This window comes from Schistocerca gregaria, chromosome 1 (genome assembly GCF_023897955.1).
Source record: "Schistocerca gregaria isolate iqSchGreg1 chromosome 1, iqSchGreg1.2, whole genome shotgun sequence".
NCBI lineage: Eukaryota > Metazoa > Arthropoda > Insecta > Orthoptera > Acrididae > Schistocerca > Schistocerca gregaria.
The window spans coordinates 308155789-308169183 of record NC_064920.1 but is presented as its reverse complement, the minus strand read 5'-3'; the positions used below and the strand labels follow the sequence as shown (position 1 = coordinate 308169183).

Below are 13395 nucleotides of genomic sequence, written 5' to 3'. Positions count from 1 at the left end.
TCAAAGTTGGATTGATAGTATCACTGCTCTTAAGTCCTTGTGGCAAGAATTAAATGAAAGGTTTAATTTTACATTTCTGTTTACCAAAAGACTGACACAGGATTGTATTGAAAATGCATTTGCAATAGTGCGGGTTACCCTGATGCATCAAAATTTTGCAGTGTTTTTAGGACAGTTATGATAAACAAGTTGTTATTGCCATCACAAAGCAGAAACTGTGAATTCGATGTTGCAGCATTTCTTATAACACAGTAAGAACTGCAGATGAGGAACCTCACAGTTTGTGTCAATAACAGGTCTATCTGTAACGTAGCCACTGATGGAGTTACAGATGCAGTAGATGCTGCGCAAAGAAATGCAGATAATGCTGCTATTTGTTGGGCCATAAGCAGAATTGAGCACAATGAGTGTAAAATTGCTTTCATATCAACTGAACAAAATTATCATGACCCAGATACCTTTCATATATCTGTAAAAAAGTATGAAACAAGCAAAAAAAATTTTTTTCCTAATAAGTGTGCAAAATTCTTGTTTTCTACAATGTCTGACATTTTCAGGAGTCATTTTAGTAACTTTTTATTGGAAAGCACTTGTGAAGTTAGAAACAAATTGGTCCATTGACTGACGAGTCAGTGTGCTGCTGCAGAGGATGTTTGCAAAAATTATTTCCTCTTATTAACCAACAAATATTTTTCAGTGCCGATTAAAGCATATGTAAGTAAAATAAATTACTCTTCTGCATCTCAGCCATCGAAAAAGAATGTCAAACTGCAGAAAATTATGCATGTATGACGAATTAACTTTTGTAAGATGTCAATTGTAAGTAGTGACATAGTGTCATACATTCAGTTCTCTGACAAATAAAATTGTTTATTCCACAGCAAAAATATTTCCTTTATGCCACGATTCCCAACCTATGGTTCATTAAATGCCTTCTTGTGCTCATTACTTTATGTATGAGAGCCAATTCCTAGACACCTCATACTTCATTTCATGCACACATATTACGTGCTAGCAGGCGATCAAAATATAGTTATCATTTCACGCTGCTAGATGTCACCAATGTGCACTGTCTCATGTGGAACTAATGCATTCTTGCACAAGTTTCCTCTACTATATTTATAGGCTACTTGATATGTCTTTAGTCCTCAGGAGGACTGTGGAATCAACTTTTAGACAGCTCTGCAGACTTTGTGCTTGATACAGTGAACATCTCTTGGATCTTATTTTTTTTGTTCAAACATAAACATCTGGTTGATAATCTAGTTGATAGCTTATCTTGCTATTCTCTGGCCTATATTGTAAACCTATTGTAATGGAACAAAATTTAGCTGAACCAAGAGCAGTAGTCAGAGCCCAGAACTGCAATGAGGCCACAACCAGACAGCAGTTGCTAGCCACTGACCTGCATGATCAGCTCCAGTGTAATTGGACCATATGAGCTGAAATCGGGCTAGAAGCCACATACATTGGCCACAGCTGGTCATCGCTCCTGCTTGAACAACACCCCTCAAGCAGCAGCAAGACTTCCATGACACCATCCCAGGTGTCAGTGCCCTGCAGCTAGCCTTTGAGAAGCCACTCCAGCTCAATTGATTTACCCGTCATCGACGATTATGGCAGATCCTGGTTACTGTCCTGTTCCAGGTGGTTCACAGTGACTCACAAATGCTGCCCTTCTGCGAATTCAGTGCCGGGAACCACCATTTAAAGACTGGCCTAGCCAAGTATGTCACATTCTGGTTCGGCACAGCCACACCTGGTGCTGGTTGTGTGTCAGCTGGGAATCCTCACTCTAAACTCTGCCACCATCAGACCATGAAGGAGGAGCCTCTGTCAGTCTGCACAGCCTGGCAGGCGGCACTGCACCATCCACTCACCTTTGCACCTAACTGTCAGTTCAGGCTTCGACTCCAGACAACTCACCTTCACATTGGTGCCCGATGGACTGTTGAAGGTGGATATGAAGGTTAACAACCTGGAAGACAGCAGTCAACACCATGGTTCCATAGCAGCAGCTTTCCAAAGAGGAAAGGGAAATCAATAGATGGAAGACAGAGATCTCAAGAATGTGGAACAGAAAGATAAGTAGCAGCATAAAACCTTTTACTTTCACATCAGGGATTCCCTACATCCTCTGCTTTGACCTTCCATTACTTTTCTACATACTTTCAGAGTTAGATATTGCTGTAGTCTTTGGTAAGGGACCGAGGGCTGAACCATTAACTTCAGTAATAGGCTTCCAGTGCAATTTACCAAGGCACTCCATCCCCTGCACTGAGTCACATCCCATAGTATGTTGGGTTTGCTATAAAAAAAGGGTATTAGACTAGCCAGTCTAAAGAGTGTGTCTAGTTGAGACTTGGAAAAGCTTGGATACCCTGTAAACTTGTGATTTCTTAAGGTTAATCCACAAGAGACATAAAAATTTTTGCTGTAAATAAAGAATTGTATAGAGTAAATGTCTTAGGATGAGAAAAGACAATAGGAAATATGTATACTAGTAATGAGAGATAGACTAGATGTAGGATTCAAGATCATCACTAAGCCATGAATATTAGGAGATGTAATCTGGAGAACATGATGCACAAGGAAAACAATTAGCAGGTACTTCTTTGCTGAGTAAGGTTTAAGCCATGGTATAGTGTCGATGTATTAGAACTAAATTAAAGAGTCGCAACACTATTGTTTGGTTAGGTTTCCCTGTCTTCACATCATGCAGCATTGTCTCATAATAGCCAAAGTGCTGAGATGCCATACAGATGTAAGAAACACCGTTGGCCATGACTTCGTGAGTTAAACTGCTCCTGGCCCTTCAAGACACAATGTTCATGGTAGCACTAAAACCACCAGCAATAGCCACCCACGCAAAAGAAGTGACATAGAGGGACAATATATCAGATTTTGGAATAGATGTGCAAATAAAGGAATAAAAGGGATTTTTTTATTGTATGTCACAGGTGGGGCTGATATAGCACCTGTGGTCAGTAAGAATTAAGGACAGCACAAGCGAGGCAGTTACAGCGCCTGTGGCTCCGAAGTTGGAGGATTATTGTGCTGCACAGGTGGGGCTGATACAGTGCCTGTGGCTGGGAAAATGTTAAATTTGTGCACAACATGTGCACCTATTACACTGCCTGTAGCTGGATCAGTGGCCTTGAGTGCTCTTGAAACAAGGCCATTGGATTAGTTGTTTTCTCTCAGAATGAGAGGTATCTGTTTGTGGAGATATTGAGGTTTATTATGAAGTGTTGGAGATTTATTGTAAAAATGAAAAGTTAGACTTTAAGTATCGTGGAGTATTACAAACATTTATTGATGTATTTGGAAGAAGTGAATTTAGATAGATTCCCAAGTCACAATGTCTTCAAGCCATGACCAAAGCAACATTACCATGGACCCCCTACTGTTATAAGTAAACTTGTCCAAACTGCTAAGGTATAAGAATGTGGAGCAAAAGGACAGTGCACAAACCACAGAGTTCACACAGGCCAGTATCGCTAAGCAGCAAGACAGTGCACAAATCATTCTGTTTGCGTAGGTCACTTCTGTTCCACCTAGAGTAGATTTTATTATTTGCTAGGTCAAAGTGATAAAGTAACAGTGTAGCTTAATGGAAAGATAAGTGTAAAAGTCATGAAGTATGTCTTTTTTTAAATGTTAGCACCAGATAGAGGGTCATATTGTTTGTGTACCTTGTGTTACAGTTGAATGTGATGTAACTAATAGGCAAATGTGAGACACACAAATTTAGAATGCAGAAAATAAGGAGGTTAGAATGCTTTCCTGATTCCCATTATCCCCATGAGAGGAATGACATAGATGCTAACAGGACTGAAAATGAACTAATGTAACCAATGTGCACATGACAATACATGGCTCAGTGGTTGTGAGAAAGTGTAGGTAGTTGCTAGTGACGGCACACAAATAACGTACCATGTGATACCGTGAATGGAGGAATAAATACAAAGCGTAAAAGTGTAAATTATCCAGTGTTTTTAATTCAGTAAAGTCAAGGGTGAATTTTCTTCGCAGAGAGGAGGAGATTGTAATGGGACAAAACTATAGGAGAACTTGGAGCAGAAGTCAGAGCCCAAACTGCAACAAGGCAGCAGCCAGACAGCAGGTTCTGGTCACTGATCTGCACTATCAGCTCCCACGTCATTGGACCACAAGCACCAAAATCAGGCTACAAACCATGGACATTGGCTGCAGCCAGCCATTGCTTCTGCATGATCAACACACCCTCAGCAGCAACAAGACTTCCATGACATCAGCCCGGTTGCCAATGCCCTGGGGCCAGCTTTCGAGAAGCCACTGCAGTTCGAGTGACTTCTACATTATTGATGATTACGCCAGACACCAGTCATTGTCCTGTTCCAAGTAGTCCACAGTGGGCTACAAACACAGCCCTCCCACGAATTCAGTGCTGGGAACAAGTATTTAAAGGCTGGCCCAGCCGAGTATGTCATGTTCGGGACGGCATGGCCAAACCTGGCACCTGCTGTATGTCAACTGGGACTCCTCGCAGTGAACTCTGCCACCAACGGACCACAAAGAAAGGATTTCTGCCTGTCTGTCTGCCACCCCTGACTGCAGCACAGCTGCATCCTGTCATCTCAGCTCACCTCGCGTACCAGAGATGCCTGCGCAACACTCTGTCTCCCAAGCACCACATGTGCACTGTCTGCCATACATTGTCTGCAGTTATGATGCCAGAATATTATGAGGGAACTCCAGACTGCACCAGAGAATGGAGCACAATCAGAAGAATGTCTGAACTGTAAGAATTAATAAAGTGACTAATAAAGAGTTGTATCTTCTTCACCAGGACTCGCCTCTGCTGCTGACCATATCCCACATATATGACAGAAAATCCAGCCAATGCACAGACAGCTTGCCTTTCTCGCCTTTATATCATTAACACTGGTAAGTGGCACTATTGTTCAAAACTTCATCCATTTCTAGGTCAGCAAACACCTGTGGTATGGGCCATCAACTTTGACCTGTGTGCAGCTATGTTGTGTTGTGTTATGTGAGATCATAAATGCCACTGTATTCAAAATGAATTATGTTTGCAGAGAGTGTTTTGCAGTATGTTGTGGCACACTCTGGTATTGATATTTCAAATTTGCTGTTGCGAGATGATATTGAGTGATCACAACACAGCAGCAATAAAGAGTAGGCTGAAGTTTAAGACATTAGTCAGGAAGAGACAATACACAAAGAAGTGGGATACGGAAGTACTATGGAATGACAAGATTGACTTGAAGTACTCTAATGCTACACATACAGCCATAAGGATTAGCTCAGTGGGCAGCACAGTTAAATAGGAATGGGCATCTCTGAAAAGGGCCATCACAGAAGCTGGAAATAAAAACATAGGTACAAAGAAGGCAACTGTAAAGAAACCCTGGGCAACAGAACATATACTTCAGTTGATCGATGAAAGGAGGAAGTACAAAAATGTTCAGGGAAACTCAGGAATGCAGATATACAAGTCGCTGAGGAAGGAAATAAATAGGAGGTGCAGGGAAGCTGACGAAATGGCTGCATGAAAAATGTGAAGAAATCGAAAAAGAAATGATTTCTGAAGGACAGACACAGCATACAGGAAAGTCAAAACAACTTCAGTGACATTAAAAGCAACAGTGGTAACATTACGAGTATCTACATCCATTCTCTGCAAGCCACCTGACGGTGTGTGGCGGAGGGTACCCTGAGTACCTCAATCGGTTCTCCCTTCTATAGTACAGTATGACCCTCCGCCACACACCGTCAGGTGGCTTGCGGAGTATGGATGTAAATGTAGATAACGGGAATTCTACCGTTAAAAGCAGAGGAGAGAGCAGATAGGTGGAAAGAATACACTGAAAGCTTCCACGAGGGAAAGATACGTCTGATTTGATAGAAAAAGAAACACGAAGCATTTTGGAAGTGGTAGGGTATCCAATATTAGAATCAGAATTTAAAAGAGCTTTGGATAACTTAAGAACAAATAAGGCAGAAGGAATTGATATCATTCCATCATAATTTCTAAAATTATTGGGGGAAGTGTCAATAAAAAGTCTACTCACATTGGTGTACAGAATGCATGAATCTGGCGACATACCACTTGCTTTTTGGAAAAATATCATTCACACAATTCCGAAGACAATAAGAGCTGACAAGTGCGAGAATTATCGCACCATCAGCTTACCAGCTCATGCATCCAAGTTGCTGACAAGAATAATATACAGAAGAATGGAAAAGAAAATTGAGGATGCACTTCATGATGATAAGTTTAGCTTTAGGAAAGGTAAAGGCACCACAGAGGCAATTCTGATATTGCGGTTGATAATGGAAGTACGACTAAAGAAAAATCGACACATTCACAGGTTTTGTCGATCTGGAAAAACCATTTCACAATATAAAATGGTGCAAAATGTTCGAAATTCTGAGAAAAATAGGGGTAAGCTTTAGGGAGAGAGGGGTAATATACAATATGTGCAAGAGCCGAGAGGGAATAATAAGAGCGAATGACCAAGAACGAAGTGCTCATATTAAAAAGGGTGTAAGGCAGGGATGTAGTCTTTAGCCCCTACTGTTTAGTCTCTTCATTGATGAATCAATTATGGACATAAAAAAGAAAGGTTCAGGAGTGGAATTGAAATTCAAGGTGAGAGGATATTAATGATACAATTAGCTGATAACATTGCCATCCTGAGTGAAGTAGAATTATATAATCTGCTGAATAGAATGAACAATCTAATGAGTAAAGAATATGGACTGAGATTAATTCGACAGAAGACAAATGTAATGAGAAGTAGCAGAAATAAAAACAGCAAGAAAGTTAACATCAGAACATGGTCTCGAAGTAGATGAAATTAAGGAATTCTGCTACCTGGGCAGCAAAATAACCACTGATGGACAGAGCAAGGACGACACCAAATGCAGACTAGCACTGCAAAATGGGCTTTCCTGGCCAAGGGAAGTCTATCAAACATATGCCTTAATTTGACAAAGAAATTTCTGATAAGGTACTTTTGGAGCACAGCATTTTATGGTAGTGAAACATGAACTGTGGGAAAACCAGAAGAGAAAAGAATCGAAAAGAATTTGAAATGTGGTGCTACAGACAAACGCTGAAAATTAGGTAGGCTGAAAAGATAAGGAATGAGGAGGTTCCATGCGGAATTGGAAAGGAAAGGAATGTGTGGAAAAAGAGAAGGGACAGGATGATAGCACATCTGTTAAGACATCAGGGAATGACTTCCGTGATACTAGAGGGAGTTGCAGAGGGCAGAAACTGTAAAGGAAGGCAGAGATTGGAATACATCCAGCAAATCATTGAGGACTTAGGTTGCAAGTGCTACTCTGAGATGAAGAATTTGGCACAGGAGAGGAATTTGTGGCAGGCTGCATCAAACAAGCCAGAAGACTGATAACACCACCCAAAGAGAGAGAGAGAGAGAGAGAGAAACAAAAAAAAAAGTGAGTGACTGGACCGATATAGTATTGTCTCTCAGACTTTGTATATTACTTGTATGCTTCGTATTGGAATTGTGTGTTTGAGTTTTGTTAGTGAGTTATTGTAGTGTCAACTAAAGGTGGAGCAGGGAGGAAGGGAAGGGAAGGGAAGGAAAGGACCTCATGATGTTGGCTGCATCAGGACTTTACGTGGAGTCAGCAGCACTGAGTGAAAGTGTGTGCCAGACCAGGACTTGAACCCAGCACCTTCTGCTTAATGAGATTAACCACTGCTTCACCCAGACACAGTGTTTATCACAACTGTGCAGACTATCTTCTTGGTATGCCCCTTGGCCGACCCACATTATCACCTAGTGCCACCTATCTGCAGTCCCCATTCACATCCTTCATGCTCGCTACTTTGAGGTTCTTACAGAAGCTCAAATATGATTGCGCATTTACCTTCATGGAGGTGGATTCATAGCCCATCAAGATGACTCAATTGTATGAATGCCTGGTCTCTGTTCTTATGGAAATGTTCAAAAGACAGACACCATGCGGAATCCGCAACTGCGATGCACATTACGTAAATTGAAGCTGGAGGGGGGCGAGGAGAGGGGGGGGGGGGGGAGAAAGGAAAGGAAAGCAACACATGATGTCATCTCCCTCTTTCAAACACACCTGAGAGAGCGAACAGATACCATGCATTCATATAACTCTGTTGCCTCGATGGGCTACAAATCCGTCACCTTTAGTGCAAATGAACAATTACATTCAATCTCCTACGGGAATCTCAAAAATAGCGAGCATGGAGAATGTGGATAGGGACTGTGGAAAGGCAGTGCTAAATGGGCATCGGAGTTGGCCAAGAGCCATAACAAGATAGTCTGCACAATTGTGATAAACACTGTGTCTGGGTGGTGCAGTGATTAACGCAACTGTCTAGTGAGCAGGAGGACTCAGGTTCAACTTCCAGACTAGCACACATTTTCAATTGGTGATGCTGACTCCACATAATGTCCTGAAGCACCTGACATCATGAGAGCCTTCCCTTTCCTTTCTCGCCCCTCCACCTCATGTATCACGAGATGACCTACGCAGCCAACCCATGCCATGCTGTTTGCTGCTGTGCTGTCTTATACACCTGCTGCTTCTCTATTTTCGGGAATGAGTATTATGTTGCCTAACACCTTGCACCATCAAGTTAGTTATGCACTCGCTTTATTGTTTGTCATGTATATGTTGCTATGCCTCGTGAATACATTTGTAACTGGTGTAAGTGCTGATCCACACACAGGGGGTTTCAGCAACAGTTCCCTAACTTCAGTGGGCCTACTTCTTTGTGAGCATGTTACCTCCCGAAAGGCTTCTTTTCAATTATCCCCATTACACCGGCGAGTTCATTAGTGAACATTCCATTGGCTGTACATGTAGCTGGAAGTTTTGATGGATGTTTAAATGGTCTGAGCAGCCTGACGTGACGTGGTACACTGTGTGTGGGCAGAGCTTGCCTGGGAGATAATGCCACTGAAGTAATTACTACTAATGTAAGAGCTCACATCCATAGTGTCGTCATCAGCACGATTTCTTGTGGCATGTGCAACATTCTACATTCCTTTGCTTCTTTGTTGTACCTTGTATAGGTAAATCTTTTTACATACTTCATTACTGGCAACAATAGGGCCTATTCCTTAGCATGTATACCAACTATAAATACACTCTCATGAAGCAACAATCATTTCAATGTGGCCTATTCTTTTACAGCTCACTAACGAATAGCTTTTGCCATTGGATAAATAACACTAACTATCTGTGCTTAAGTGAACATGAGATTGTTGAACTAAAACATAGCATTACACAAGAAAGTCTGAATCTTTCTCTTGTTTGGATGCCCCTCACATGCATTTTGCTCAGATCTGCATGTTTTTACCAGATAATTCCGCTATTATAAATGAAAAGCACAATACCGTACTCGTTGCACAGCATCTGCAGTTTCCCCTAACTTATTTGGACTTAAGATCAGTAGTACACATGTTGGAATATACTCACTGGGTTGTTTTGGTACTTGTTAGTTACGCTTTCACAGCTGGGTTCTGACGACAACCCTCGATGTCTCCACATAATAACTTGATGACAATTCTTGTTGTTTCTGCATTATAACTGTAATGGCAATGAGACTGCATTCAGTGTGCTAGCCGCATAATTGGGTTCATTTGTGCACAGCCTGCTTGTAAGTGGAGAGGAAGTTTCTGCAGAACCCTGGCTGGTGAAGTTTGTACATGGTACACAATACACAATAATATGATTTGGCAAAACACAATCATGTCATTACCTACACTCTACTCTTACACTCATATTTCTAGTACCTATACTACCAATACATGTGTCCTAACAATCACATGAATTTGACTGAGTGTGGTTTAGAATTCTGGAGGAGTAAAGCTGTACTACATAGTAGCAGAGCTCAGAGGCCAGCTCTGTACCTTGTGGCCAGCTCAATGAGGGTGTTTCACTTGCACATGCTGATGCGTGATGGCTTGTCACTTATATCCAGTGTCACTAACTCATTTCTTGCCTCCTATACACTTCAGAGAGCTTCTGTTTTATGTAGCATATTTTCCACTCATGATTAGTAACTAAATGAATATGTGGAGTGAATCCTTACAAGCAGCAGTGCCATCAGTAGATGAACTATTTTGTACCCATTAACTGGCAATGTATTTCCATTACTGGAATTTGGTTGGTTGGCTTTAAAGGGGGAGGGAGAGGGGGGGAGGGACCAAATTGCAAGATCATCGGTCCATTGTTCCCAGTAAAATAATTACACAGCTGAAAGAAGAAAAGAAAGGAGACATACAGCACAATAACAAGAGAAAGGAAGAACCAGAAGAACGACCAACACTACTATGGACAAAAACATGAAATGAAAACCATAGAAAGAAGCAAGAAACAAGTAGAAGGGGTAAAAACAAGAGAGCAGATGACCATGGCTGGCCAACAACGAGAATAAAAAGGAAAAGCCAGCCACTCTGCAAAACATTAAAACATCCACCCTAAAAGAATTAGAGTAGAGAACACAAAGGGACAAAGGTCATGCACTAAAACTTACATAGAACGATAAAACACACTTTCATGTATAAAACGTAAACTAAATTAGCCGATGAGGCATTGTCAGCTAAAATTAATGGCAACGAGCCCGGTAACTGAAGAGTCTGGTGCAGGGCAGCCAAAGGAGGACAGCTCACAAAGATATGGGCCACTGTCAGCCGGACGCCGCACCGACACTGAGGTGGGTCATCACGATGCAGGAGGTATCTGTGTGTCACCCAAGCATGGCCAATACGGAGCCAGCAGAGAACCACAGAGTCCATGCAAGAGGCCTGCATGGATGACTGCCACACATTCATAGTCTCCTTACTGGCACACAGTTTGTTGTGCATGCTGAGGTTATGCGATTTTGTCTCCCAAAGCCACAAAACCTTACGGCATAGTACCAAATGCAGGTCAGTTGCAGAGAAGCTGAACTCCATAAGCGGTTTCCACATAGTCTGTTTGGCCAGCCTGCCAGCTAGTTCATTGCCTGGGATTCTGACCTGGAGTCCAGACAAACACCACCAAGGCATAAACGGACTCCTTGGTGGTTGCTATCTGTACTCCTCGGTGGTCACTATCAAAGGATGATGAGGGTAGCATTGGTCGAGAGCTTGTAGGCTGCTCAAGGAGAGAGTACACAGAAGAAATGCATCCCCAGGGCAAGAACGAATGTGCTCAAGAGCACAAGATATAGCCACCAGCTCGGAAGTGACAACATTGCAGCCATCGGGCAAGGAATGCTGTTCAATATGACCTCCATGGACATATGCAAAGCCGACGTGAGCATCAGCCATCAAGTCGTCAGTGTAAACCACTTCTTGGCCTAGGTATTCGTCAAGAATCGAGAGGAAGTGGCAGCGGAGAGCTGCGGGGTTAACTGAGTCCTTAGGGCCACCTGAAAGGTCCAGGCGAAGCTGTGGCCTAGGTGCACACCATGGAGGTGTATGTGAATGGATCTCAAGTATAGGTGGTAAGGGATCGGACACGAACTGCAATTGGAAGCACTGACTTGAGCCGCCAATGCGGGATATGAACCGCCGTGGGTAGAAAAAGGACACGCAGGAGAACTTAACACCGGGAACACCTTTTGGGGTCTGGTACCTGAAAACGCGTTTGATCTTTGCCCAGACTTGGGAAAGTGATGTATGGTACCCAATGCTGAAGACACATCTCTCCTAACACTACTGCTTCCATCGTTTTATAAGTTGGCAAACATGAGCACAGCGCCGTTAAAGGCTACGAGGTGCTCCAGGGAAGGGTACTGCTTATGCTGCTGTAGAGCTCACCAATGATCCTTAATTGCTTCAGTGAATTCCGGCGACCACCAAGGGACTGTCTTTCGCTGGGGGCACCCTAAAGATCGAAGGATCGTGTTTTCTGCCACAGAAAAGATTGTTGTAGCCACTTGCTCAACTATCACATCGATGTTCTCGTGTGGGACAGATTCAACAGTGACTGCAGAGGTAAAAGTTTCCCAGTCTGCATTGTTTAAAGCTCATCTGGGCAGGCGTCCATGAGCTAAATGCCGGAGCAGTGACAGGAAGATGGGGAAGTGGTCACTACCACACAGGTCATGTGCTCTCCAGTGTATGGATGGGAGAAGTCATGGGCTGCTAATTGATAAATCGATGGCCGAGTAATTACCTTGAGCCACACTGAAATGTGTGGCGCCCCCAGTATTTAAGAGGCAGAGTGCGAACTGAGACAGTAAAGTTTCAACTTCTCTGTTTCGGCCAGTAAGCACAGTGCCGCCCCACAAGGGGGAGTGTTATGGGACCATTGCTTTTCACAATATATATAAATGACCTAGTAAATAGTGTCGGAAGTTCCATGCAGCTTTTCACGGATGATGCTGTAGTATACAGAGAAGTTGCAGCATTAGAAAATTGTAGTGAAATGCAGGAAGATCTGCAGCGGATAGGCACTTGGTGCAGGAAGTGGCAACTGACCCTTAACATAGACAAATGTAATGTATTGTGAATACATAGAAAGAAAGATCCTTAATTGTATGATTATATGATAGTGGAACAAACACTGGTAGCAGTTACTTCTGTAAAATATCTGGAAGTATGCGTGCGGAACGATTTGAAGTGGAATGATCATATAAAATTAATTGTTGGTAAGGTGGGTACCAGGTTGAGATTCATTGGGAGAGTCCTTAGAAAATGCAGTCCATCAACAAAGGAGGTGGCTTACAAAACACTCGTTCGACCTATACTTGAGTATTGCTCATCAGTGTGGGATCCGTACCAGATCAGATTGACGGAGGAGATAGAGAAGATCCAAAGAAGAGCAGCGCGTTTCATCACAGGGTTATTTGGTATGCGTGATAGCGTTACGGAGATGTTTAGCAAACTCAAGTGGCAGACTCTGCAAGAGAGGCGCTCTGCATCGCGGTGTAGCTTGCTCGCCAGGTTTTGAGAGGGTGCGTTTCTAGATGAGGTATCGAATATATTGCTTCCCCCTACTTATACCTCCTGAGGAGATCACGAATGTAAAATTAGAGAGATTCGAGCACGCACAGAGGCTTTCAGACAGTCGTTCTTCCTGCGAACCATACGCGACTGGAACAGGAAAGGGAGGTAATGACAGTGGCACGTAAAGTGCCCTCCACCACACACTGTTGGGTGGCTTGCAGAGTATAAATGTAGATGTAGATGTTATGGGCGTTAAAATCTCCCAAAAGTAGGAAAGGTTTAGGGAGTTGATCAATCAGTGCAGCTAATACTTTAAGGGATACTACACCATCCGGAGGAAGATATACATTGCAGATAGTTGTTTCCTGCATTGTCCTTATTCTGACAGCCACAGCTTCAAGAGGGGTTTGAAGGGGCACAGGTTCTCTACAGACTG

General features: G+C 42.8%; 1 protein-coding gene across 3 annotated transcripts in view; it reads right to left on the bottom strand.

Annotated features, from left to right (window-relative positions):
• Positions 1-13395, bottom strand: part of LOC126343024 (MAP7 domain-containing protein 1-like) — a 255278-nt gene that overhangs the window by 229663 nt on the left and 12220 nt on the right. For 2 of the 3 annotated variants that reach the window (XM_050001905.1, XM_050001907.1), the window contains exon 2: positions 9499-9609. The exons of the other annotated variant lie outside the window; for it this stretch is intronic. In XM_050001905.1, coding sequence (XP_049857862.1) covers positions 9499-9570 — 72 coding nt within the window. In that variant the 5' untranslated portion in view covers positions 9571-9609. The remainder of the gene's footprint in view (positions 1-9498; positions 9610-13395) is intronic. 3 annotated transcript variants of the gene reach the window in all.